Source organism: Carcharodon carcharias, chromosome 13, assembly GCF_017639515.1.
Source record: "Carcharodon carcharias isolate sCarCar2 chromosome 13, sCarCar2.pri, whole genome shotgun sequence".
NCBI classification, from domain to species: Eukaryota; Metazoa; Chordata; class Chondrichthyes; order Lamniformes; family Lamnidae; genus Carcharodon; species Carcharodon carcharias.
In genome coordinates, this window is record NC_054479.1 from 67236781 (window position 1) to 67261133 (window position 24353).

General features: G+C 42.5%; 1 protein-coding gene across 1 annotated transcript in view; it reads right to left on the bottom strand.

The window, feature by feature from the left end:
• Nucleotides 1–24353, bottom strand: part of LOC121286054 (glutathione hydrolase 1 proenzyme-like) — a 114706-nt gene that overhangs the window by 58924 nt on the left and 31429 nt on the right. Inside the window, exons 3-6 of the mRNA XM_041203065.1 lie at nucleotides 23267–23359; nucleotides 21351–21543; nucleotides 19074–19234; nucleotides 3810–3959 (exon numbers count right to left, since the gene is read on the bottom strand). Coding sequence (XP_041058999.1) covers nucleotides 3810–3959; nucleotides 19074–19234; nucleotides 21351–21543; nucleotides 23267–23359 — 597 coding nt within the window. The remainder of the gene's footprint in view (nucleotides 1–3809; nucleotides 3960–19073; nucleotides 19235–21350; nucleotides 21544–23266; nucleotides 23360–24353) is intronic.

A 24353-nucleotide genomic window follows, 5' to 3' on the forward strand; every position in this document is an offset into this window, starting at 1 on the left:
ACTAATTAACCTACTTTTTCTGCTGCACCAAAATGGAAGTCAAATGCTGGAGGATGAAATAGAGTGGAAGAAATGAACACCTCCTCCTCCCCTTCACCGGCATCCCAACTCAGCAAGCTCTGCTTCTTGCAACAAGCCTTACCTAAAGCAACTATTTCCCCCTATGCACCGGTATATATACTGTGATCTTTCAAACATAGAGCTAGCAGACAGAATTGCTGAGTTGGTGATCGCATCCAGTCCCATGGAAGAATTATAAAAAGGTCTGCTAGACAAACCCAAAACATATAGCGTTGAAAAACAACTCAAGGATGGACATAAGTACAAAGCAATCCTCACTGGTTGACAAAGCTTACAGATCCTAAGTACAATACCAGTTGTGAATGCACTTCCGAGAACACCCATATCTAGCAAGACATGTGGAAGGTGTGGACTTCTGCATGCACCAAGGAAATGCCCAGCTATCTATCAATTCTGCAAGGTGTGTGGCAGAAAGGCCCACTGGCAGTGGCAGTGCACTAGAGCAAAAGCTGATGCAGTTACAAAGAGCCATGCAATGATCCAAACTGACTGCTTGAAGATGCCTGTTGTGTACAATAAGAATAACCATCTGGTATCCCATCAGAAACATATACATGAAATGACTGACAAACCAGAAAATGACAATGTTCTGCATGATGAGACACACAGCAGTGAATACATGTTTCACACTATCAGGACCTAACATTGAAATATCCCAAAATGTTTCAACAAATTTGGCAGCTTTGAGGGAGCTGCAATGTTACATTTGCAGGAGATAGGCATCACCCAGTGAGCCATTTATAAAGGAAAGCAGGTCATCATACTGGAATATTTGTGACCTGATATTGTTCACTGACTTCATAATTTAAGCATGGGCGAAGACTCACAAGAGAGACAGTATTTTGGCCAGGTATGAACAATAACATTGAAGTCGTAGTCAAGAATGCAAGGCATGTCAAGAGAATATGCCAAGTCAGCACAAAATACCATTGATTCCATATGAAATTCCTACCCATCCTTTATCAAAAATTGCATTCAACCTCTTTCATGTTCATGGCACTGGCTTCATTGTCATTGTTGACTACTGTACCAAGTACCTCATTTTTCAACAATTGCACATTACATCAAGAACAACTGTTGCACAAGTGCTATTTTCAGTTCATTTGGTGCACCGAGAGAGATCATTATCCACAATTTATCAGCAAACCACTTCAGGATATGTGTGAGAAGTGGAATATTGATCACGTTGCTTTTTCTCATTACCCTAGATATAACAGTGTTGCTGAATGAATGATTCATATGGTAAGACCCCTAATTCTCAAATGTAGATGGGCCAAGCAGGATCTACACATTGTAATGTTACATCTGAAAGTGATGCTTTTAAGTGAAACTATCCCATCACCAGCAGAGCTCATGTTTGCAGACCGATGCATACCAATTTACTTACTCTTACCCATTCTACTCTCTCAAAAATCAGGGAGCAACTTTTAAAACTGCAAGAGAAGATGACCAAAGTGCATGATAAAATGCAGGTACTGAATTGCTAAGTTTACGGTTGGGACAGCAAGTTCGCACCCAGGATCCCACAGAAGGTCTGTGGCAACCAGTCAAGGTGACAAGGATTTGTTCGGAACGAAGATCCTATGAAGCTATTACACACAAAGGTGCAACGGTAAGGTGCAACCGAGGACAAATTAGATCTATTCCAGCCCCTCAACCACTGTACACTCCTATTGTCTCTGGGACAAGATCTCAAATGCAACCACAAACAACATCCAAGAAAGGCAATCCCATAGATCACTGTGAGAAATTAAATAAACCTCTACACAAGGTTACCATTGCAAGATAAAAGCAAAATACTGCAGATGCTGGAAACCTGACCATTACATGATCTGGGCGTACCAGCAGATTATCTCTATTCTTTAGAGACTCCTAGGTGCAACAGTATGTAATGGTAACTTAGCAAGAATAGGTATTGTAAATAGTTATACTTCTTTGGAAGTAGGGAAAGAGAAAGGGCAATGTTGTATTATGCCTTTAAGAGATAGCAGCATGACATCACTAGAGGGGGAGTGTGTCATGTGATCTAGTTTTAGTTATACTTTTGTCTTTGAGCAGAGCTCACACACACACATAGCTCTAATGCTGATGTCTTCAAGCTTTCTACCTATGTATGAATGTTCCTATGTGCCTTGTCTAAATAAATGAACCTATTACGTGTTTGCACAATCCCTTATGAGCGATTAGCGCCTATCTCTTGTAATGAAATGACAGATGGCAAACAAAGAATTAAAAAAAAATAAGTCTACTGCCCATTGGCTGCCCAAGCCGGACTTGAAATGAGTTGTCAACACTTTAATCAAAACAGGCAGAAGCCCTATTAAAATATTTAAATTGGGCCCTCTGCTGGCTGTGGGAGCCCAGCACAATTTTCAGGAACCATGGACAGAGTAACCTAACCAGTGAAAAGAGACTTGCAAAATACCAATGGTGTTTGTTTTTTGGGACAAGCAGGCACATGAAACATCCTGCAGACCTAGATTCACAAAAATCTTCCGGTCCATTGATTGTCCTTCCATGCTCCAACTGGAATTGTCCTCTTCTCCCCTCTCCCTAAGAACACACTTCAGACACTGACCTTTAAATTGAGAACATAAAATGCTGCAAATAATGAACAGGTCAGGCAGCATTTGCGGAGAGAAAAACAGTTAATGTTTCAGGTCGATGACCTTTCCACACTATCTTACTTCACATGTTTCAGTGACACATAAGAACGCTAGAGAAATTCCATCAGCAATGCCTCTGCGGCATCCTCCAGAATCAATAGCAGAACCATTTCTGTAAAGAAGGCTGGGTCTCCATGTCTGTGTCCGTGTGTGTGTATGTGTATGATTTAATTAAGCTGGGCAAGAGATTAAGAGGAATCAGGTTGTCTGCGGGGTATAAAACAAGGAAAGGATAGAGGTGTTAAGTTTGAGGTACAAGCAAATAGGTTGGATCTAATATTTGTATTGTAGAGTGGAAGAGGGTAGCGGTCATATGGTGTGCCTTTATTGAAGTTTGTCTTCTGTAATTTAACTAGATTTTTCTATAGCTAACATCATAGGGGAGTGTTGACTGGTGGTGTTTGCTTGTGGATTTGACCAAGTAGAGTTTTAGGGAGAATGTTTTGTAAGCCTAACCTTAATTGTATAACTGTAATCTTATGTGTTTAAGTTTTATTTTATTCTTGTTAATAAAACTTGCATTTTTAATTTTTTTAAATCCCAAAAGTACCACTGGACTTCTTACTACTGAGATCGGTATGTCTTCTTCTCTTTTTCAGAATACAAAAAAAAGGATATGGCCCGTAAGCTAAGTTTCCCTCTGGGATTTGGTTTGTGCATCAGTTAACACCGGCTGTGTTCATAACATAATCATTTATAAAAATAATGACGTAAGCACGATAAACAATTCCAGGAAGTCCTCAGGGAAGGGCTGCTGCCCAGAAACTGGAAGTTTGAACAATCCAGTCGTACAGCAACAGGAGGTTTGCCGTGGATCATATCTGCAGTGGGAACCGTAGAGAAGCAAACAGCGTTGTATTATATTGCAAGGTCCGAGCATTTTGTTATATTGCCCTCTCTGTTGAGGTGTAAATAAAGTAAGTTCAATAATGGCTGCCTGCAGATGAGCATTGGTTAGTCTGATTTAGTGAAACACACAACAGGTGGCTCTATTCCTGCTCCCAGATTTCCACTGATGTTACCAATGGTGCTGGACAGAATTTCACTGCTGTGATATCTCACCCTTCAGGATGTTCAGTATCAATCCAAGCACAAGCCCACTGGAGGGAGCGCTGGGCACGAACAATGTGTCGTCTCCAACTGATATGTTTATCACATCTTCAGATAATTGAGGTGTGTAGTTTTTCAGGTCCTGAAGATTTATAATCCCACCTGTGGAGCAGGAACTGAATTTAATACAATTATGCCAAATAAATGTTTCAAACATACAGGAGGGTGAATATGAATTCAAATGACAACAGCACCCAACACTCCTCCCAAACATACGGTTCAACAAGGATTACATACAATGTGACAAAACTGAAAACACAATTTATATGCATGTCTGCGGAAGGTTGTAATAACACATTAAAAACAATCTTGGAATATTATCCATCTCTAGTTTCCCTTGAAAAGATGATGGTGGACCTCCTTCTTGAACCTCTGCAGTCTGTGTGTTGAAGTTGCTCCCACAATGCTGTGAGGTAGAACATCCAGGATTTGATGTAGTGAACAGGGAATATGTACAATTTAATGGCCTGTGTGACTTGGAAGAGAAACTTTGAGGTGATGGTGTTCCTTGTCTTTCAAAGAGGTGGAAACCTTCTAGCGGGAGCCAGGCAGTTCTTTCAATGCCATCACTGGAAGTTTCAAAATCTGAGAACTATTCAGGGACAACAGATCTCAATTCAAACTAATTGTACTCATCAAAATTGGAGAAAAGTTCAAGATGAGAAAAGCCCAGTGAATCTCATTGCTCGAACAATACAGGTTGTTTGCCTTAGAATCCAACTGTATTTTAAATGTCCTTAATATTTTGGTCTATACTCTCCAGCTGGCAGTTTGTTTCCAACATTGATTACTCTCCATATAAAGAGCTTCATCCTAACAAGTGTGTTGATTATTTACCACTAGTTTTAATTTATACTATCTTCTCATATGTTCCCGCATTAATGTGAAATAGTAACCTGTGTTTACCTTGTCTACACCATTTCATATTTTAATCACCATCTCTCACATACACACTCTCACACTTTTTCACAGAATACTACCATATTCCCAAAAGTATTTTTTTTAAAAAGCCATCTTCACAAATCCCACAACCAGATCTAAGCTCTGCAGCCCTGTCACCCTGTCACATCCAGTTGTGAATGGTGGTGGACAATTAAACAAGTAACAGGAAGAGGACTCTCCACAAATATCACCATCTTCAGTGATGGGGGAACCCAGGTATATCAGTGCAAAAGTTAAAGCATTTACAACAATCTTCAGCCAGGAATGCCAAATGGATGATCCATCTTGGCCTCCTCTTGAGGTCCCCAACATCACAATGCCAGTCTTCAGACAATTTGATTCACTCCACGTAGTATCAAGAAAAGGCTGAAGGCACTGGATACTGCAAAGGCTACGGACTCTGACAATATTCTGACAATAGCACTGAAGACTTGTGCTCCAGAACTAGCTACGGCCCTAGCTAAGCTGTTCCAGTACAGCTACAAAATGGTTTCTAGCCAGCAACGTGGAAAATCCCCCACGTATATCCTGTCCACAATAACAGGACAAATCCAACCCAACCAATTACCACCCCATCAGTCTACCCTCAATCAATGCAAAGTGATGGAAGGTATTGTTGACAGTGCCAACAAGTGGCACTTACACAGCATTAACCTACTCACTGACACTCAGTTTGGATTCTTCCAGAATCCTGACCTCATTACAGCCCAAACATGGACAAAAGAACTGAACTCAAGTGGTAAGGTGAGAGTGACTTTTATTTCCCCTTTATTCTTTCATGGGATGTGGGCACTGCTAACAAAGCCAGCATTTGTTGTCCATCCCTAATTGCCTTTAAACTGAGCAGCTTGCTCAGCCATTTAAGAGTCAACCACATTGCTGTGGATCTGGAGTTACATGTAGGCCAGACTGGGTAAGGACGGCAGATTTCCTTCCCTAAAGGACAATAGTAAATCAGATGGGTTTTTACAACAATCGACGATAGCCGTCATGGTCACCATTACCTATACTAGCTTTATATTCCAGATTTATTAACTGAACTCAAATTCCACCAACTTGGGATTTGAACCCATGCCCCATGCTGGGTCTCTGGATTACTAGTCCAGTGACATTACCACTATGCCACCATCTCCCCTTGACCGCCCTTGACTTCAAGGCTGGATTTGACCAAGAAGCCCAGCAAAACTGGAGTCAACGGGAATCAGGTGGAAAAGTCTCCACTGGTTGCAGTCATATCCAGCAGAAAGGGACTATGACAAACATCACAAGGCACACAACCTGCAGGACTTCCAACCAGGGGAGCCAGCTTGGATCCAAGACCAAGCTCACTATGGGCAAGTGGTTGAACAGACATCACATCCACAGTCTTATGTCATCCAAACAGATACAATGAAACTGAACAGTGAGACAGAACATCTACCAATTCCCCTTCTGCCCAGCAAAGTCTGAAGGACCACCCACAGGTTTCAAACCCCTGATCCCCTCCAAAGGAGATGAGGATCTGTTCTGGTAGACTCATGAAATTGCTTCCAGGATATCACTGCAAGGGTTCCTCAGGTTAATGTCTGAGGCCAACCATCTATAGCTGCTGCATCAATGAACTTCCCTCTATCATAAGGTCAGAAGTGAGGACATTCGCTGATTTCACAGCGTTCAGTCCCATTCAAAACTTCTCAGCTAATGAGGCAGCTCACGCCTGTGTGCAGCAAGAACTGGACAATGTTCAAACTTGGGCTGATCAGTGACAAATAGCAATCGCCTGACACAAATGTCAGGCAATAAACATCTCTAACAATGGGAATAAAACCATCTCCCCTAGACATTCAATGAAATTTTCATTACTGAACACTTCACCATCATTATCCATTGAGCAAAAGCTGAACTGGACTATAATATTGTCAGTATTGACCGACTGATATAGAATACTTACTGAGTCTGCAGAGGTATGTAAAACACAAGCTTTATTGGAACACATATTGCTGCTGGCTACTAGAAATTATTCAGGATAGAATTAATAGTCACATGGAAAAATGTGAATTGACTCAGAAGAGTCAGCATGGATTTGTTAAAGGAAAATCGTGACTTGCTGGAATTTTTTGAAAAGATAACAGGGATGGTTGATGAGGGCAAGACCATTGATGTGGCGTATATGGACTTCCAGAAGGTGTTTGATACAGTGCCACACAACAGACCTGTGAGGAAAGCTGTAGGTCATGGGATAATAGCGGCAGTAGCAACGTGGATACAAAATTGGCTGAGGGATAGGAAACAGAGACTAATGGTTAATGGATATTTTTTGGGCTGGAAGAAGATTTGTAGTGGAGTTTCCCAGGGGTCGGTATTGGGACCCTTTCTTTTCTTTATATATGTAAATGATCTAGACCTTGGTGTGCAGGGAACAATTTCAAAGTTTGCAGGTGACACACAACTTGGGTGAATTGTAAACTATGAGGAGGACAGTGTAGAACTTCAAAAGGACATTGACACATTGGTGGAGTGGGCAGACAGGTGGCAGATGATGCTCAATGTGGAGAAGTGTGAGGCGATACACTTTGATACAAGGAACATGGAGAGACAGTATAAAATAAAGAGTACTATTCTAAAGGGTGTGCAGGAGCAGAGAGACCTAGATATATATGCACATAAGTCATTAAAGGTGACAGGACGTTAGAGAGAGCTGTTTCTAAAGCATACAGTACTCTAGGCTTCATTAATAGGGGCATAGATACAAGAGCAGGGAGGTTATGATGAACTTATATAAGGCATTGGTTGGACCTCAGCTGGAGTATTGTGTACAGTTCTGGGTGTCACACTATAGGAAAAATGTGAACGCATTGGAGAGAGTGCAGAAGAGGTTTACAAGAATGGTTCCAGGGATGAGAAACTTCAGTTATGAGGAAAGGTTGGAGAAGGTGGGACTGTTTTCCTTGGAGAGGAAAAGGCTGAGGGGAAACTTGACAGAAGTTTTCAAAATCATGAGAGGTCTGGACAGAGTAGACAGGGAGAAACTGTTCCTGCTCATAAACAGAACGAGAACCAGAGGGCAGAGTGTTAAAGTGTTTTGCAAAAGAAGCAAATGCGAGGTGAGAAAAAACTCTCACACACCGAGCAGTTAGGGTTTGGAATGCACTGCCTGGAAGTGTGGTGGAGGCAGGTTCAATTGAAGCATTTGAGGGCATTGGATGATTATCTAAATAGAAACAATATGCAGGGGTACGGGGAAAGGGCAGGAGATTGGCACTAAGTTAAAATGCTCAGAGAGCCGGTGCAGACATGATGGCCTTCTGCTACACCACAACAATTCTGTGATTCTGTGATCTTCCACGATGTTGTACAAGAGTGAGCAAATCATGTGGAGTTGCATCACTCCCTGTGATGATGTACATTGTATCTGATTAGTTTATTAAATAGAGTTAACCCATTATACTACATCTCCTCCCCACCCCAAATCTCTGATTCCTTTCTATATTGTGAAGATCAAACAAACCGTTTTAAATTCTGGTGTGTTGCAGTCCTTAATCTTGTTTTCTTTGCTTAGTTCCTCTTCTTTCCTCCTCCTTCTTATAAAGACAATTGCTGTATCTTGTAGCGTTTGTCGTCATTCCACACCTGGTTGGAATGATATTTCCCCCCCCCCCTCTCTCACTCTCATTTTGTCCAACTCATCAGCTTGTACCTGCAGCATGAGTGCGTGTGTGAAAGTGCGAAGTTGAATTTTCAGTCTTCTTCCTATGAGGAGCTCCCACAGTTGCAATGGGAAGGAAGATGACTTCAAATGGCTCTCTTGTCCCCTAAAGATGAATAGCACAAGTAATACAGTTTGGTGTCATCTCTTCAGGTGACTTTGAGAGACCTGGCTACTGAACGGAATATCCTGCCCTGGTTCAACATTTTGTGATTCACAAATGTCCTTGGTGCAATCATTGTAGCATGTCAAGTCTCAGAGCTCTCCGAATGACCACTGTCTCTTCATAGATGAGTAAATCATCAACTACACCCTGTTCAGCTGTCTGAGAATGGGATTGTGTAGCATGTATGCTGGCCATTCTTTGAAGCAGTACTCTCTGAATTGAGCACATTCTTCATCAGATTTCTGTGCATCACCCTAGTAGAGTTGTGGTTGTTGTCGATGCAAAGGTTTCTACCTCTTCAGCATGGATTACATCACCTTGCCACTGGGGTGTGGGTTAAAGCATTGGCTGTATTCTGCTGCTTTCATAGAACATTGTCTGCCTTTGCATCGAGCCTCATCATCCTCAGTCTGAATTGTTATACTCATGGAGGCATTTTTGCTAACTCCTTAGAATTTAAGGATGTCACAAAAGGCTTGCGGTCTGTCTCTATCTTGAATTGGAGACCAAGAACATTATCTGCAAATTTCTCATGAGCCCATTAAGCATCTAGTGCTTTGTTCTCTATCACTGCATCTCTCTGTTCAATCTCTGTCAATGAACAGGATGCCAAGTAACATTTGAAACATAACATCTGAGGGGTCTTGACAGGGTGGATGTGGAGAGGATGCTTCCTCTTGTGGAAAAATCTAGAACTAGGAGTCACTGTTTAAAAATAAGGGGTCGACCATTTAAAACAGATGAGGCAAAATTTTTTCTCTCAGAGGGTTAGAACTCTCTTCCTGAAAAGACGGTGGAAGCAGAGTCTATGAATATTTTTAAGGCAGAAGTGGATAGATTCTTGGTAAGCAAGGAGCTGATAGGTTATCAGGGATGATGGGATTTAGATTTCAGGTTACTATCAGATCAGTCATGATCTTATTAAATGGCGGAGCAGGCTCGAGGAGCTGAATGACCTACTCCTGCTCCTTGTTTGTATGTTCATATGTAAACTGATCTACACTTTTCATCCATCTGTGTCTGAAAGAGCACAGCTCCTAGTCCTGTAGAAGGTGCATGTGCAGCAATGATTGTGGGTAGTTCTAGGACATAGTGAGCTAAAATATCCAGTGGTATCAGCATGTCTTTCATTTTCTTAAATGACCTCTGTGGTGCTTCCTCCAGTGCTATGTATTGTCTTGTCATAACAGCTGACATTGCGGTTCATTGATGGCAGCTCTGTTGGGCAGGAACTTTCTGACTTGGTTTACAATACCCCTGAGTCTCTGGAGCTCAGTCACATTCCAAGGAGGTAGAAACTCCTTGACCCTGGTCGTCTTCTGTGGATTAATTCTAACATCAGAGGCATCCACAATATTCCCAAGGAACTTGACAGTCAGCTGCAAGAATTTGTTGAGTGTAAGTCCTGCTTCGTTTAGGCATCACAGCTAAGCTCACCTCTTGTGTCATGTTTTGTCTGAGTGGAACACCAGGCCCAGAGTCTTCTTTACGATCATTGAATATTTTCTCTGTTGTACATTCAACTTTCGTGAAAAGTACCCTATCGTCTTCTCAATTCCAGTTTCATTTTCTTGCAACAGCATAGCACCAATGCATACATCACTCATGTCAACAGCCAACTTAAATTGTTTGACATAATTAGGTACTGCTAAAACTGATGTCGTAGTCAATACAGTTTTTAAACTGTCAAATTGCCATCTGACACTCCTGTGTCCATTGAAGCTCTTGTTCTTTTTAAATTTTCAGTTAATGGAGCAACTACACTGCTAAAATTTGATTCAAATTTCTGGTAAGACCCACTCTTGCCCAGCTGATTAAATAATTCTTCCAGATGTTGTAAATGCTCCTCCTACGTCTGACTGAAAACTATCAAGTCATCAATATAAACATCACAATTGCTCAGTCCTGCAATTACTTTGTTTGCTAGTCTTTGAAATGTTGCTGGTGTATTTTTCATACCAAATGGCATAATTTTAAACAGACATAGTCCATCTGGCATCACAAAAGCTTATTCCCACAAATAGATCTGTGTGACAGTAATAGCTTTTCCAAATCACTTTGACACTTGTCTGGCAGGTAACTCAATATTATTTTTATGGCTTAGCAGGTGATGTGTGCCAAGTGGATCAAATCTTTTAAAGAAACTTGGTCACACTATCACAAAAGTTTTGCAATTCATACTTATTTTGAGATGCGTGTCCTGAATTCAGAAGTAATAAGTCTATCACAACTTCAGAGATTTAAAAAAAAACTAAATTAAACATTTATTAACGCAAGAAAAAATTTCAAGCTCATACATAGGTCTACAAATTACTGCTACAATAACTCCTAAGACCCCTAATTAATCCAGTTTCCAGTTAGACCCCCATTAAGGCAGCTGTAAGAAAAAATAGATTTTAAACAAGTTAAACACAATACCCTGGGCAATGGAATTCAAAGTAGCTTTTCCTGACTTTAGTTTCTGTAGACAGCAGCCTTAATGCACAAATACTGGACATTTCTCACACTTTTGGTAGATCTTACAACGCCTTCCTCCTTTATACATGTTTTGCCCTTTTAATGTGTAAATCACATTGTCCATTGGCGGGATTTTCCCCCCGTCGGGGGCGAAGTTGAAGTACGGGCGCGCATAGGTGCATTTCCGATTGGCACCCTCGATCGGGGGCGTGGCGCCATTTTCTGTGGGCAGGCCAATTAAGGCCCACCCAGTGTGACATCCACATGGAAGTGCTATGGGCTCCCTGTGTGGGCAGGTGGAGGAGGGGGGGGGGAATCCCTAAACGCATGCGCATGAAAGAGCGCACTCATCTCCCTGAGGCTAAGTGCTGCCTCAGGGAGATTGTTTCTACAGTAAAAAATATTAAAAGTAGAAAAAAAGTATTCTCTGACATGTCCCCTCATGTTGGGACATGTCCATAATATTTTAAAACCTACATGAAACCTCATCCCGCCCATGGATCAGGTTTCATGCTTTTTCTAATGCCCACCAGGGCTCCCGGCCTACCCGCCAAACTTAAGGTTGGACAGGCGGGTCCATTAATTACTTTAATGACTCTGTCAATGACCTCAATTGGCCATTGACAGATCAGCGGGCGTACAGCTGATTTTGCTGTGCCCCCGCCTACCTGAAAATTTAAATGGGGTACGATGATGTCGGGAGTTCCACCTGGTCTCACCACTCGTCATTTTACATGTTGGTGAGCGGGTCCCGCCCCCAGCTCGCTGGCGGGAAAATCATGCCCCATGTGTCTTTGGTACTCTACCTTTCTTATAATATAAATCCTATGGTGTTGCCACTATATATTGTCAACAACCCTTCAGAAAAATAAACACGTCCCTTAACTTGCTTGCCTGGTTATTTGTAAACAGACTGAGATCCCTTTGAAAACCAAATTCTCCTTTCTATCTAAAAATGCAAATTTTCTTTACACCTTACATGCTTAGACCTTAGCCATGTTTACATACTAAGCATTTCAAACCTCGCTTCGTTTCAAAAGTCAAAGCCCCCAGACTAGCTGTCTCCAATTCAACTAAATCACTCATACACACACACACACACACACACACACACACCCCCTATCAAAACCCCACTATTAACCTACTTTTACAATAAATCACAATAATATTATGAGAATTATTATACTCTCGTGACAAACACATTTAAAACTTTTAAGTACCTCCTCATTATCCAATTTGATTATAGGAAAATCAATTTTGGAATTGTTCATTTCTACCTCTTTCTCCTTATCTACCACCATTAAAACTTCTTTTTGGTCCTTTTCCCTGTCAAAGTACTTAATACGCATATTTACATGACACACCCTCTGCTTCTTTCTTCTATCTAGAATATTTATTAAATAATTTAGTTCACCTAGTTTCTCTTCAATCTTGTAAGGCCAACTAAACCTTGCCTTTAATGATTCACCCAGTACTGGTAACAAAGCTAACACTTTTTCCCCAGCAGCAAAACTACGAGCTGTAGCCTTCCTGTCTGCCTTCACTTTCATCACTTGCTGTGATACCTTTAAATGTTCCCTAGCTAACTCACATGGTCTGTTCAATCTTTCTTGGAAGTTTGATATATAATCCAGGAGAATGGTTTTCAAATTTTGACCCACCAGTTTCTCATGATTTAACTTCAGTGGTCCCCTTACCTCATGACCATAAATTAGTTCAAAAGGACTAAATCCAGTCAAAAGCATTAGGAGCATCCCTAATGGCAAATAACAAGAATGGAATTCCCCTATCCCAATCCCATGGATAGTCTTGAGCACAAGCCCTTATCATAGTTTTAAAAGTTTAATGCCATCTTTCCCAAGCCCCTTGTGACTCCAGATGTTAAGCTGTTGACTTAAACTGTTTTATCCCCAAACTGTTCATTACTTTTGTAAACAGCTGTGACATGAAATTTGAACCCTGATCTGATTGTATTTCTTATGGTAAAACATTTAGTCAACTCTTCCACAATTCTCTTTGCTGTAATATTTCACCAGAGAGTGAGGCAAAAGACAGGAAATTACAGGCCGATTAGCCTGACCTCAGTCATTGGTAAGATTTTAGAGTCCATTATTAAGGATGAGATTTCAGAATACTTGGAAGTGCATAGTAAAATCGGGCAAAGTCAGCATGGTTTCATCAAGGGGAGGTCATGCCTGACAAATCTGTTAGAATTCTTTGAGGAGGTAATGAGTAGGTTAGACAAAGGAGAGCCAATGGATATTATCTACTTGAACTTCCAGAAGGCCTTTGACAAAGTGCCGCACAGGAGGCTGCTCAGTAAGATAAGAGCCCATGGTGTTAGAGGAAAGGTACTAGCATGGATAGAAGATTGGCTGTCTGGCAGGAGGCAGAGAGTGGGGATAAGGGGGTCCTTCTCAGGATGGCAGCCGGTGACTAGTGGAGTTCCGCAGGAGTCAGTGTTAGGACCACAACTTTTTACTTTATACATTAATGATCTAGATGAAGGAACTGAGGGCATCCTGGCTAAGTTTGCAGATGATACAAAGATAGGTGGAGGGACAGGTAGTATTGAGGAGGCGGGGAGGCTGCAGAAGGATTTGGACAGGTTAGAAGAATGGGCAAAGAAGTGGCAGATGGACTACAACGTGGGGAAGTGTAAGGTCATGCACTTTGGTAGGAAGAATAGAGGCACCGACTATTTTCTAAATGGGGAGAGAATTCAGAAATCTGAAGTGCAAAGGGACTTGGGAGTCCTAGTCCAGGATTCTCTTAAGGTTAACTTGCAGGTTGAGTCGGTAGTTAGGAAGGCAAATGCAATGTTGGCATTTATTTCGAGAGAACTAGAATATAAAAGCAGGGATGTGCTGCTGAGGCTTTATACTTTATAAGGCTCTGGTCAGACCACATTTAGAATATTGTGAGCAATTTTGGGCCCCGTATCTCAGGAAGGATGTGCTGGCCTTGGAGAGGGTCCAGTGGAGGTTCACGAGAACGATCCCAGGAATGAAAGGCTTAACATATGAGGAACGTTTGAGGATTCTGGGTCTATACACGATGGAGTTTAGAAGGATGAGGGGGGATCTGATTGAAACTTACAGAATACTGAAAGGCCTGGATAGAGTGGACGTGGGGAAGATGTTTCCATTAGTAGGAGAGACTTGGACCCGAGGGCACAGCCTCAGAGTAAAGGGAAGACCTTTTAGAACAGAGTTGAGGAGAAACTTCTTTAGCCAGACAGTGGTGAATCTATGGAATTCATTGCCACAGAAGGTTGTGGAGGCCAGGTCATTGAGTGTATTTAAGACCAAGATAGATAGATTCTTGAGTGGTAAGGGGATCAAAGGTTACGGGGAAAAGGCGGGAGAATGGGGTAGAGAAACTTTTCAGCCATGATTGAATGGCGGAGCAGACTTTATGAGCCGAATGGCCTAATTTCTGCTCCTATGTCTTATGGCCTTATGGTATCACTTCAGGAAACCTTGTAGACACATCCATTATGTCAGCAAGTACTGATTTCCACTTTTAGTCCTAGGAAGGGGTCCTATGGAATCAATCATGGCCCTAGTAAAAGGTTCCTCAAATGCTTGAATTGGAATTAAAGGTGCCGGTATTATCACTGCCTGTGGTTTCCCTATCACCTGACATGTGTGACATGTTTTACAGAATTTTACTACATCTCAATGCAATCCAGGCCAATAAAAATGTTTTTTTTCGCCTGTGCTTTTCTAATTACTAAATGTCCCCCTATTGGCATTTCATGAGCTATTCTCAGTATCTCATTTCTATATCCATAAAACAATCTGAAGCACTTCCACCCATTTTTAATCTGCTGAAACTTGATACAGACGCTCATTAACACATTGCCCTTAAGGTAATAACATTCTGGAATATATTCTGTGTCTGTTTCTGAGTGAGCTGTCTAAATAACTGCTTTATTCGTCTTTTGTTGTAACTCTACCAGCTGCCTTGACCTAAACACTTCAGCTTTATTCTCTCTTCCTGAACAATCTTATCAAAGATAGTATCAACTAATTGAATTTCAACATCCTTTCCCTGCATTTTAATTTCTTCTTTTTGCTTCAACCTGTGAGCTCATGATCTTATTACTACACAACCTGGAAACAATCCAGGATGCTCTTCCTGCAACACTTCTGTTGAAAGCACCTTTACATGCTGCTCAAATACCATAAGCATCACCCACATCTGCGACCCAGCTATGAAGATGATGTCATTGCCGGTCCCTCAGAATTGAGGATGACATCTGTCAGGCTTAGTGAGACATCAGATGACTGAGGAGCCCAATTCTGGATCCACATGTTCTTCTGCAGCAGGGGGCACATTGTTGTGCAGGGGAGTGGAAATTGAAGCCCTGGGTTGGCTTCCTTCTCCTTCCTCTGCCCCCACCATTCCCCCTCGCTGTCGAGTCCCTGAGCCTCGAAGTGGCTTACGCCTTGATGGACCAGGTGGTGCCATGCCGAGCAATTGGCAGCATTCTCCTCCCAGTCTATGGAGTTAGTGCCTCTGTGCTTCAGGGCCTCCTTGAGTGTATGCTTATACTTTTTCCTTTGGCAGCCCTTTGAGCTTTGGCCAATGGAGAGCTGTGAGAAGAGAACCTGCCGAGGGAGGCGGTTTTCGGGCATCTGGAAGCAATGGCCCATCAATCGTTGTTGGTTCCACAGGAGCAGGTCTTCAATGCTGGTAGACATAGCTTCATGGAAAAAGCTTGCCTTAGTCCACCGGTCCTCTCATTTGATCCCCAGGGTTTGACGCAAGCACCGCTGATGGAAGCTCTCAAGGATCTTAATGTGGCATTGGTAGACAGTCCATGTTTTGCTGCAGTACAGGAGGGTGGTCAACACAACAGCCTTATAAACCAGAACTGTTGTTGACTTGCAAAGGTCCCTGTTGTCAAAGACACGTTGGTGCAGCTTGAAGAAGGCAGGGCTGGCACAACTGACTCAGTGTTGGACTTCCTCAGTGATGGTAGTCCCTTGGGAGAGGTGGCTGCTGAAATAAGAGAAGTGCTGCACATAATGCAGAGCTACCCCATCTATGTGATTGGCACAGAGGATGCTCAATGGGCCCGGGGAAGGATAGTGAAGGACCTTCATCTTGGCGATGTTTAAAGACAGGCCAAGCCTCTTATACGAGGTGTTGAAGAGGTCAAGTGTCCTTTGCATGTCCTGTACAGAGTGAGCCATCATGCAGCAGTCACCTGCAAACTGAAGGTGTAGTGTGCCCATGGTGGTGAGTTTTATTTTTGCATGGAAGTGACTAAGGTTGAAGAATTTCCTGTCCAGATGATACTGAATGCTGACACAAGGTGGTAGGTCATCCTGGATGAGGTGGACAATGCCGGTCAGGTAAACAATAAACAAGGTGGGGGTGATCACACAACCTTGTTTGACCCCGGTCCGGATGTGAAAGGTGTCAGTTTCAGATCCTCCACTCAGGATGGTGGGGGTCATGTTGTCCTGCAGGAGTCTCAGGATGCTGACAAACATTAATGGACAACCAAAGCCTTGGAGAACGATCCATAGACCTTCATGATTTAAAGAATCAAACACTTTGATCAGGTTGATGAAGACGAGGAATAATTCTTGATTTTGGTCCCGACATTTTCCTGGATCTGTCCAGCCACAAAGACCATGTCCACAGTACCCAGGATGGTCGGAGCCACACTGGGTTTCCGGGAGGATCTCCTCAGTGACCAGATGAGGGCGGTTCAGGAGGATGCGGCCAGGATCCTACCCATGATGGACAGGAGGGAAATCCTGCTGTAGTTTTCACAATCAGATCTGTCCCCTTGTGGATAGTAATGATGGTCGCATTCTTGAGATCCCAGAGGATGTCCTCTTCATCCCAGAGGTGGAGGATGCACTGGTAGAGTTGTGACATGAGTTGATAGCTGCCAGTAGGGTAGACCTCTGTGGATATAACATCTGGCCCACAAGCTTTGTTAATTTTCCTCTGTTGGATGGCCTGCTTAAGCTCATCAATGGTTGGTGGATCACCGAGGGAATCCTCCACAGGGTGTTGTGGGGTGGCTTGGATGGTGTCCTCCAGTGCGGCGGAGCCCTGATTGAGGAGCAGTTTGAAGTGCTCCTTCCAATGCTGACGGATGGCATCGTCGTCCTCGAGGAGTTGGGAGCTGTCCTGTGATCGGAGAGGATTTTGCCCGGTCGAGCAGGGTCCATAGATCGTCTTGGTAGCCCAGAAGAAGTTGTGCATGTCATGCTGGTTGGCAGAGACCTGAATGTCGTGTGCCTTCCCACCCACCAGTTGTTCTTCATGTTTTGAATGCACCGCTGGACTTCAGCCTTCAGTTGGTGGTACACTGCCATCACTTGCTGGGTACATGGGAGACGTTGCCAGGCGTTGAAGGATGCTCACTTCTGCTCAAGGAGATCACGTATCACATTGTCATTGGCATCAAACCACATCCATTCTGGTGCAAACTCGATAGTCTGTGCACAAATGTCTGGGATAGCAGATTTGATTTGCCTGGATGGAAATGGCATCAGTGGTGGGCACTTGTTCCAGTGCACCGTGCAGCTGGGCCTGGAACTCTTCCTGCAGTCCCGGGTCCATCAAGGCTGCAACATCCAGCTTTCCCCGCGTGGTTTTTTGGGTCCTCTGGTATCTTGGTGGCAGGCAGATGTTCATCACCAAGCGCACAAGTAGGTGATCCATCTAGCAATATTCAGAACTCCTCATGACCCTCGTGACATGCACGTCTCTCAGGTCTCTGCCTCAGACAATGATGCCATCCAGGAGGTGCCATAGCCCTGACCAGGATGCCTCCACATGGTCTTGAGCTGGCTCTTCTGGTGGAAGACCGTGTTCGTCATGATCAGATCATATTGGGCTCACTTGATCAAGAGTAGAATGCCATTGGCACTGGCCATCTCCACGCCATTCTTGCTGATAGTTCCACTCCAGGTTTCATGGTCACATCCAATTCAAGCATTAAAGTCACCTAGGAGGATGATCTTGTTGTTCGTGGGGATGGAAGCAAGGACGCCATTGAGATCAGAGTAGAACCTTGCCTTTACTTCGTGGTTAGAATCTAAAGTATATGCTGATGACAGTGGTGCACTGGTTACGACTGAGAAGCAGGTGTAGGGTTATCAGCCTCTCACTGACCCCCAAAGAGAGTTTGGAGAGCGTGGCAGCTATCCTATTCCTCATGGCAAAACAGACTTTGTGGCTGCGGGGATCACAGCCAGACTTCCCTTTCCAAAAGAAGATGTACCCTCCACTGGCCCCTCTCAGCCGCCGCTCCTCAGCGAGTCGGGTTTTGGTAAGAGCAATGATGTCGAAGTTGTGCCTCGCTAGCTCCCGAGCCACGATGGCAGTTCGATGATATACACAGTATCTGATTAGCATATTAAACAGTTAGAATTACTACACAGCCACATAAATGTTGTGGCTACAAGAGAAGATTTTGAGGTCAGTAACTCACTTTCTGACCATCCCTCAAAACCTTTCCACCATTTATGAAGCTCAAGTCAGGTGTGACATGGAATACTGTCCTCTTACCTGGATGAATGCAGCTCCAAGAAGCTCAACACCATCCAGGACAAATAATCCTGCACAGTTAGCACCACCTTCACTGTCAGCACAGTGTGTACCATCTGCAAGATGCACTGCATCAAATCACCAATGTTTTTATCAATAACAAGTTGAAAGCCCGTGAACTGGACCATCTAGAAGAACAAGGGCAGCTTACCCTGCAAATTCCTCTCCAAGACACATTCAGACCTGACTTGGAAATATATCACCATTCCCTCAATGTCACAATGTCAAAATCCTGGAACATCTTAGCAAACACGTTGTGGATATACCTACACCACATGGCCTTCAGAGGTTCATGAAGTTCGCTGATCCACAACTGGCAATAAAGGCTGATCTGCCAGTGATGCACATATCTAATTAATGAATTAAAAAAGCCTTTCCCCACCTGCATTCCTAATATCGTTCACGATTTGTTGGGAAAGAGATCCATTGTAAAATGCATCAGGTCCTTCATCAGCAAGAATCTGATAGGTTGCTACTAACTTTGTAAATTTGATGATTTCTTTTTCCCGGAGTATTCTACCATCTGAATTACAAAATACTTCACTGTTGAGAGAAAGGCAAGGTGTTCAGTCGCTCTATTTTTAACTGTACTTTCAATAACATGTTTAGTGTCACATAATAAAACGGAACTGGATTTACATTGCTTTCCTTCCTCCATCAGACATTTGTGCAATGACACACGACTCTTTCCAGTTCCTTTTGTTCTGAGTTACTAATAGATTTACTCCTGGCTATGATTCCATGAATCATTTTTCAGAGTGCCTAGACAGTGTGTTTTGACAGATCATTTAATGGTGACCAGTATTAGGCCCAAGTAGAATTTTTCCCTCATCTGATTCCAACACACACACTTTCCAGGAAGAGTCACTGGATAACAATGAAGAGCAAGAAACAAAAGGCAGTTGCAGTTGTGTCATTTCTGTCAGCCCAAACTAGAGATCAAATGTGGGGGCTTCCTGATTTATCCATACTGCCAGACTAGATGGTTCATTTATTGACTCTGGAGACCAAACTAGGTCTACTGCTTGGGAATCAATATAATCTCCACCCTCAACTAAACAGCAAGTGCAGGATGGATTTAAATTATATATCTGTGAATAAAAGAGGACATGATAGCATTTTTAGACTGATCAGAGATGCATTTTTATTGAAAAGGCAAGGACATCATCAATTTGAGAACAGATAGAAAAAAGGCAGAAAATTAGGAATAGTCATTTGGCAACTACAAGCTTGGGTTATAAAAGAAGACTTTGGGAAGCAAGGAGTCCCATTGATTTAAGGTTGTGAAAGAAAAATAATGATTTAGAGCAGGCACGGTGCAATCAGTCTTCATTTCAACACAACAAGAGTTACAGGGATTATGGAGAGATTATCAAATAGCATATTTGCTGCTTGAGAGAATCAGAGGAGGAAAGTTTAGAGGGAGACTGGCAATAGAGATAGGCAAGAGGTGGGATTTTCTGGTCATGCTAGTGGCAGGCATCGTCATGGGTGTGACGGGGCTGTTCTCTAACTTTTCGCATCCCGCCCACAATGATGCCCGCCAGTGGTGGGTTCAGAAAATTCCAGCCAGTATTGGCAAACAATGATGTAGAATAGCAACGGGTAACATTTAAAATCATGTTCAATAGAGCCTCATATAAAACAAGAACCTACTAAACACTGATGAGACACCATAGATAAATAAAGACATAAGGGATGAATTGAGGATAGGGAAAGAGTCATACGTTAAGTATACGGAGAGCAAAGGGATGCGTGATGATGTAGACTATGAAGAGATTAGGAGAAAAGGCAGAGGAACTATGAAATTAAAGTATCAAGGAACATGCAACAAAATAGAACAATATTCTCCAGACACATGAGGCAAAATTTTACTGCCCTGTTTCAGCGGGCTCGGGGTTGTAAAATGCGGCGAGACAGTCTAAACCTCTTTGGCTTTAGTGGGAACATAAAATCCCACTGCCGTAAAATTCTGCCCATAAATAAAGAAAGAAAATTTGGGATTGGAATAGGGTTACTAAGGAATGGATGGGATAAAATCATAGTGATAGCAAAATGGCAAAAAATATTAAATAATTACTTTGCTTCAGTATTTGCCAGGGAGGCAGATTAAATGGACTTGATATTAGAAGATGAGGTTAAAGATTATATATCCACACAAAATGAAAATGGAAAAATATTAAACCAACTAATTAAACTCAAGGAGGTTAAATCCCCTACTCTTGCAAAAGAATGTAAAAAAAACATTATACATATTTGATAATTTATTTGAAAAAGATGGACTGGCGAGTAGCTAGAGTTATGCCTATAATTAAGAAAGGAGATAGAACATACCAAGGAAACTATAGACCAGTTGACTTAATACTGGTGGTAGGAAAAACAATGGAATCCCTACTAAAGGAAACAATAGAAAAACATCTATAACTCAAAAAGACAGTAATGAATAGTCAACATAGTTTTAGAAGGGAAAATCTTGCTTGACCAATCTCATTGAATTCTCTGAAGGAGGTAATAGTGAGAGTAAAATGACCTCATGGGTTATGAAATACAGTATTGCCTGACAATCTCAAGAGTGAAAAGTCCAGTTTTACAATTCATGTCAAGTTCCAGTAAGCAAGGGGTGTTATTCTCAGCTGAGAGCCACATTTCTCTATCTTACCATAAAGATTGGTCTTTCTCAATGTCTTCCTTATATTTCTTTACAGCATCTGCAAGGGCCTGGCTAATGGGGAATCCCTCTGTGGCAAGTTTGATGCTTGGCTCAAACAACCATTTCCATGGTAACCGTCCATGCCGTTGATGTGCCAGTTGGTATCCTCGGATTTCACCAGGAACTGCTATGGACAATCCTCCTGTGGGTAGATACAAAAATAAATAACAAACTAGTTTCGAAAATTAAAACCCTTCCATTTCAGCGCACTCGTTTACAAGAGTTATCTGGTCCTGTTTACCTCACCAAGTAATGATTAGACTGAAGGAAGAACTTGCTTATTATACATAGCTAAGATGCTTCAAATGAATCAGAGCTTCTGCCTTGACATCAACTCTTGCTGCTTCTGCCAAACAATGTGCATTGAGATGATCTTCCTTCCAGTTTTCCCCCTTTACCATTTATCATGAACTTTTGCATATTTATTAGAGTTGTTGGGACCATGGACTGTGGATCAGTTGATGATCAATACTTTAGGATGCAAGATTTGATGGATAATCTGGAATTTGGTTTGGTTTAAATTTGGAGAGTAAAGGGAACTCTCTTTCTTTTTCAATGGATTAAGTAGAGTAGTTAGAATCCACAATAGAGTGAATTACACATTGGCTGTGGAAAGAACAGGCCATGTGGCCTTATTTACGTAAGTACATTCTTCAAAAAATGGGGTCAGTGTTGTGTAATGGAGCTTTTGTCCACTTTCAGCATGGTCATGATGAAGGGTCCCCCTGGTCAGAAGTAACTTGTATTATAGGTTTATCTTCTCTATATCCTCTTCCAATCACCACAATATTTTACATTTCACACACCAATTATCAATATGAACTCTCTGATTGGAGGTTGTCAAATAATGATGACTTTGGTGCTGGGTTCCCATGCCTAGTGCAAACATTTCATGGAGAACCCTGGCTGCTGGCAGAGAACAGTAACTCTTACTGGCATGGGCTACATTCAAATCAGGGTCTGAGTCATCAAAGTGCATCATCCAGGCATCGAGACATGTTGACCAATAAATTGGAGTCCATATTAACTTGGATTGCAAAATCCACTCTACATATTTACTCACCAGAGAATAGCAGAAATAACTAAATTAACAGATCTTCGTATGGATATCATTTATATATAGGTCTCTTGCAGAGTCAGAGTGAGAGATTTTACCAAATTGGAATTTTTTCTGTCTCCTGGTCCTGCTGGTGCTGGGCGGCCACACAATGTCCCGGTCTTATGGGAGGCAGCCAATTAAGAGGCCACCCTTGTATTCGCTGTCCATTTAAGGATGGCTGGGTTCCCAAGGTGGGAGGCACAATCAGAGGTCCAAAGCTCTGGACAGCCAGCAGCCTAATAGGAGAGGTGGGTGCTGCTGAGGAAGGTAGGACACCATGAGGGTACCTCAGCATGGTGGCACTCTCTGAAGCCTGCTGAACTTTTTTTTTTAAAATGGCCCTCTTTGTGGAGGGGAAACACCTCCACATAATTACTTGTGGCTGTGGAGTTCTCATTCCAACAGCTCAGTAATGGAGGGATTGTGAGGAGACATCAATGGCCTGCAGCAGGGAGGCCACATTCAAATACCTGCTGGGCAGCAGACAAAACAGCGATCCTGTTCAACACAGGAAGATTCCAGCAGCATAATTGGTCCCTGATTTGACCTGATTGGCTGCGTGCTTCTATGGGTGAATTGCCACTGCCACATTGACACTTCTGGCACGGTAGTTCAGAAGCTAGAACACTTTGGGGAGCTGGCCCAAAAAGCTATTTTGAAGCTTTGTTCCTGGCCTTGCCTCCAATTTAACCTCAATTTTTGAACTTGAAATTTACTAAGTGATGAGGGGTTACAAGAATGTACTGATTACAGTCCTAGTGTTTACCTTCATAAGACACCCCATCCGTCTTATTGACAAACATATCTCTTGATGCATTGCCAGGGGCCACTTCTCTGGAATTAATAGTTTCAATTTTTCCTAAAAAATAAGAGAGAAAGGATTGATCTAAATGATTGGGATCACAGTATAGGAATTCTGTACAAAGCATTCACAGCAAGAGTTAGAGTGCAGCATGAGAAGATAGAGTTTCATCTCTTAATGTACCTGAAAACATATTGACGATGATTTTAGCCACCTAACAAAAACTGGGCAAAAATTGTCAAGGCTACTTACCCTCTCTCAAGTTGCACAAAATCACCATCCATGATTTTCTTTATGCAGGCACCTGGATGGCAAGGTTGGTTGGGTCTTCTCCAAATACACAGGCTGCTCTCCGATGGACTCAGGCCTAGGCAGGGGCACAATTGTGGCTTTCCTGCCAGACTATAGGGAATCAGGATCTATTCGGAAGGTGTGTAGGCCCAAAGAGATAGTTATTTTTAGTTTCCCTGATGAAGCTAGGAGAAGCAGGAATCCTCTTTTAGGCTCAATAAAGAGGCTAAGCCTCCTGCTCCAGAGTCCCTCCCCCATTCCTGACCCCATTTCTGCCCACCTCCGAGGTGTACGTCAAAGATTCACTATTTCAAGGTACTATTTTAAGGAACAAAAGAGATTTTACACTGGTATCCCGGTCAATACCTATCCTGATTATCTGGTAGTTATTTGTTGTTTGTGCAAATTGTCTGCTGCCTTTCCTACACTACAATGAATACGCTTCAAAAGTAATTAATGTGAAGTACTTTGAAGTCATGTATAGTACCATATAAATACAAGCACTTGTTTTCTTTTCTGTTTTGAGTTTGAAATATGTTATTACCTCTTCATCATTGAGTCAACATACTGTAATCCTCCATCTAAAACCATTGTCAAAGCACCACCACCACTCGCACTATTCAAGGCATTCAGGGATAGGTAGAAATGTAGCTTTACCCACAACGCACCCATCCCAACAATGCAGGAAAAAAAATTGGCACAGAGATTGATGCACAGACTGGCCAGAATTTTGGCAGGGCAGAGATCACCACAAAGTTGG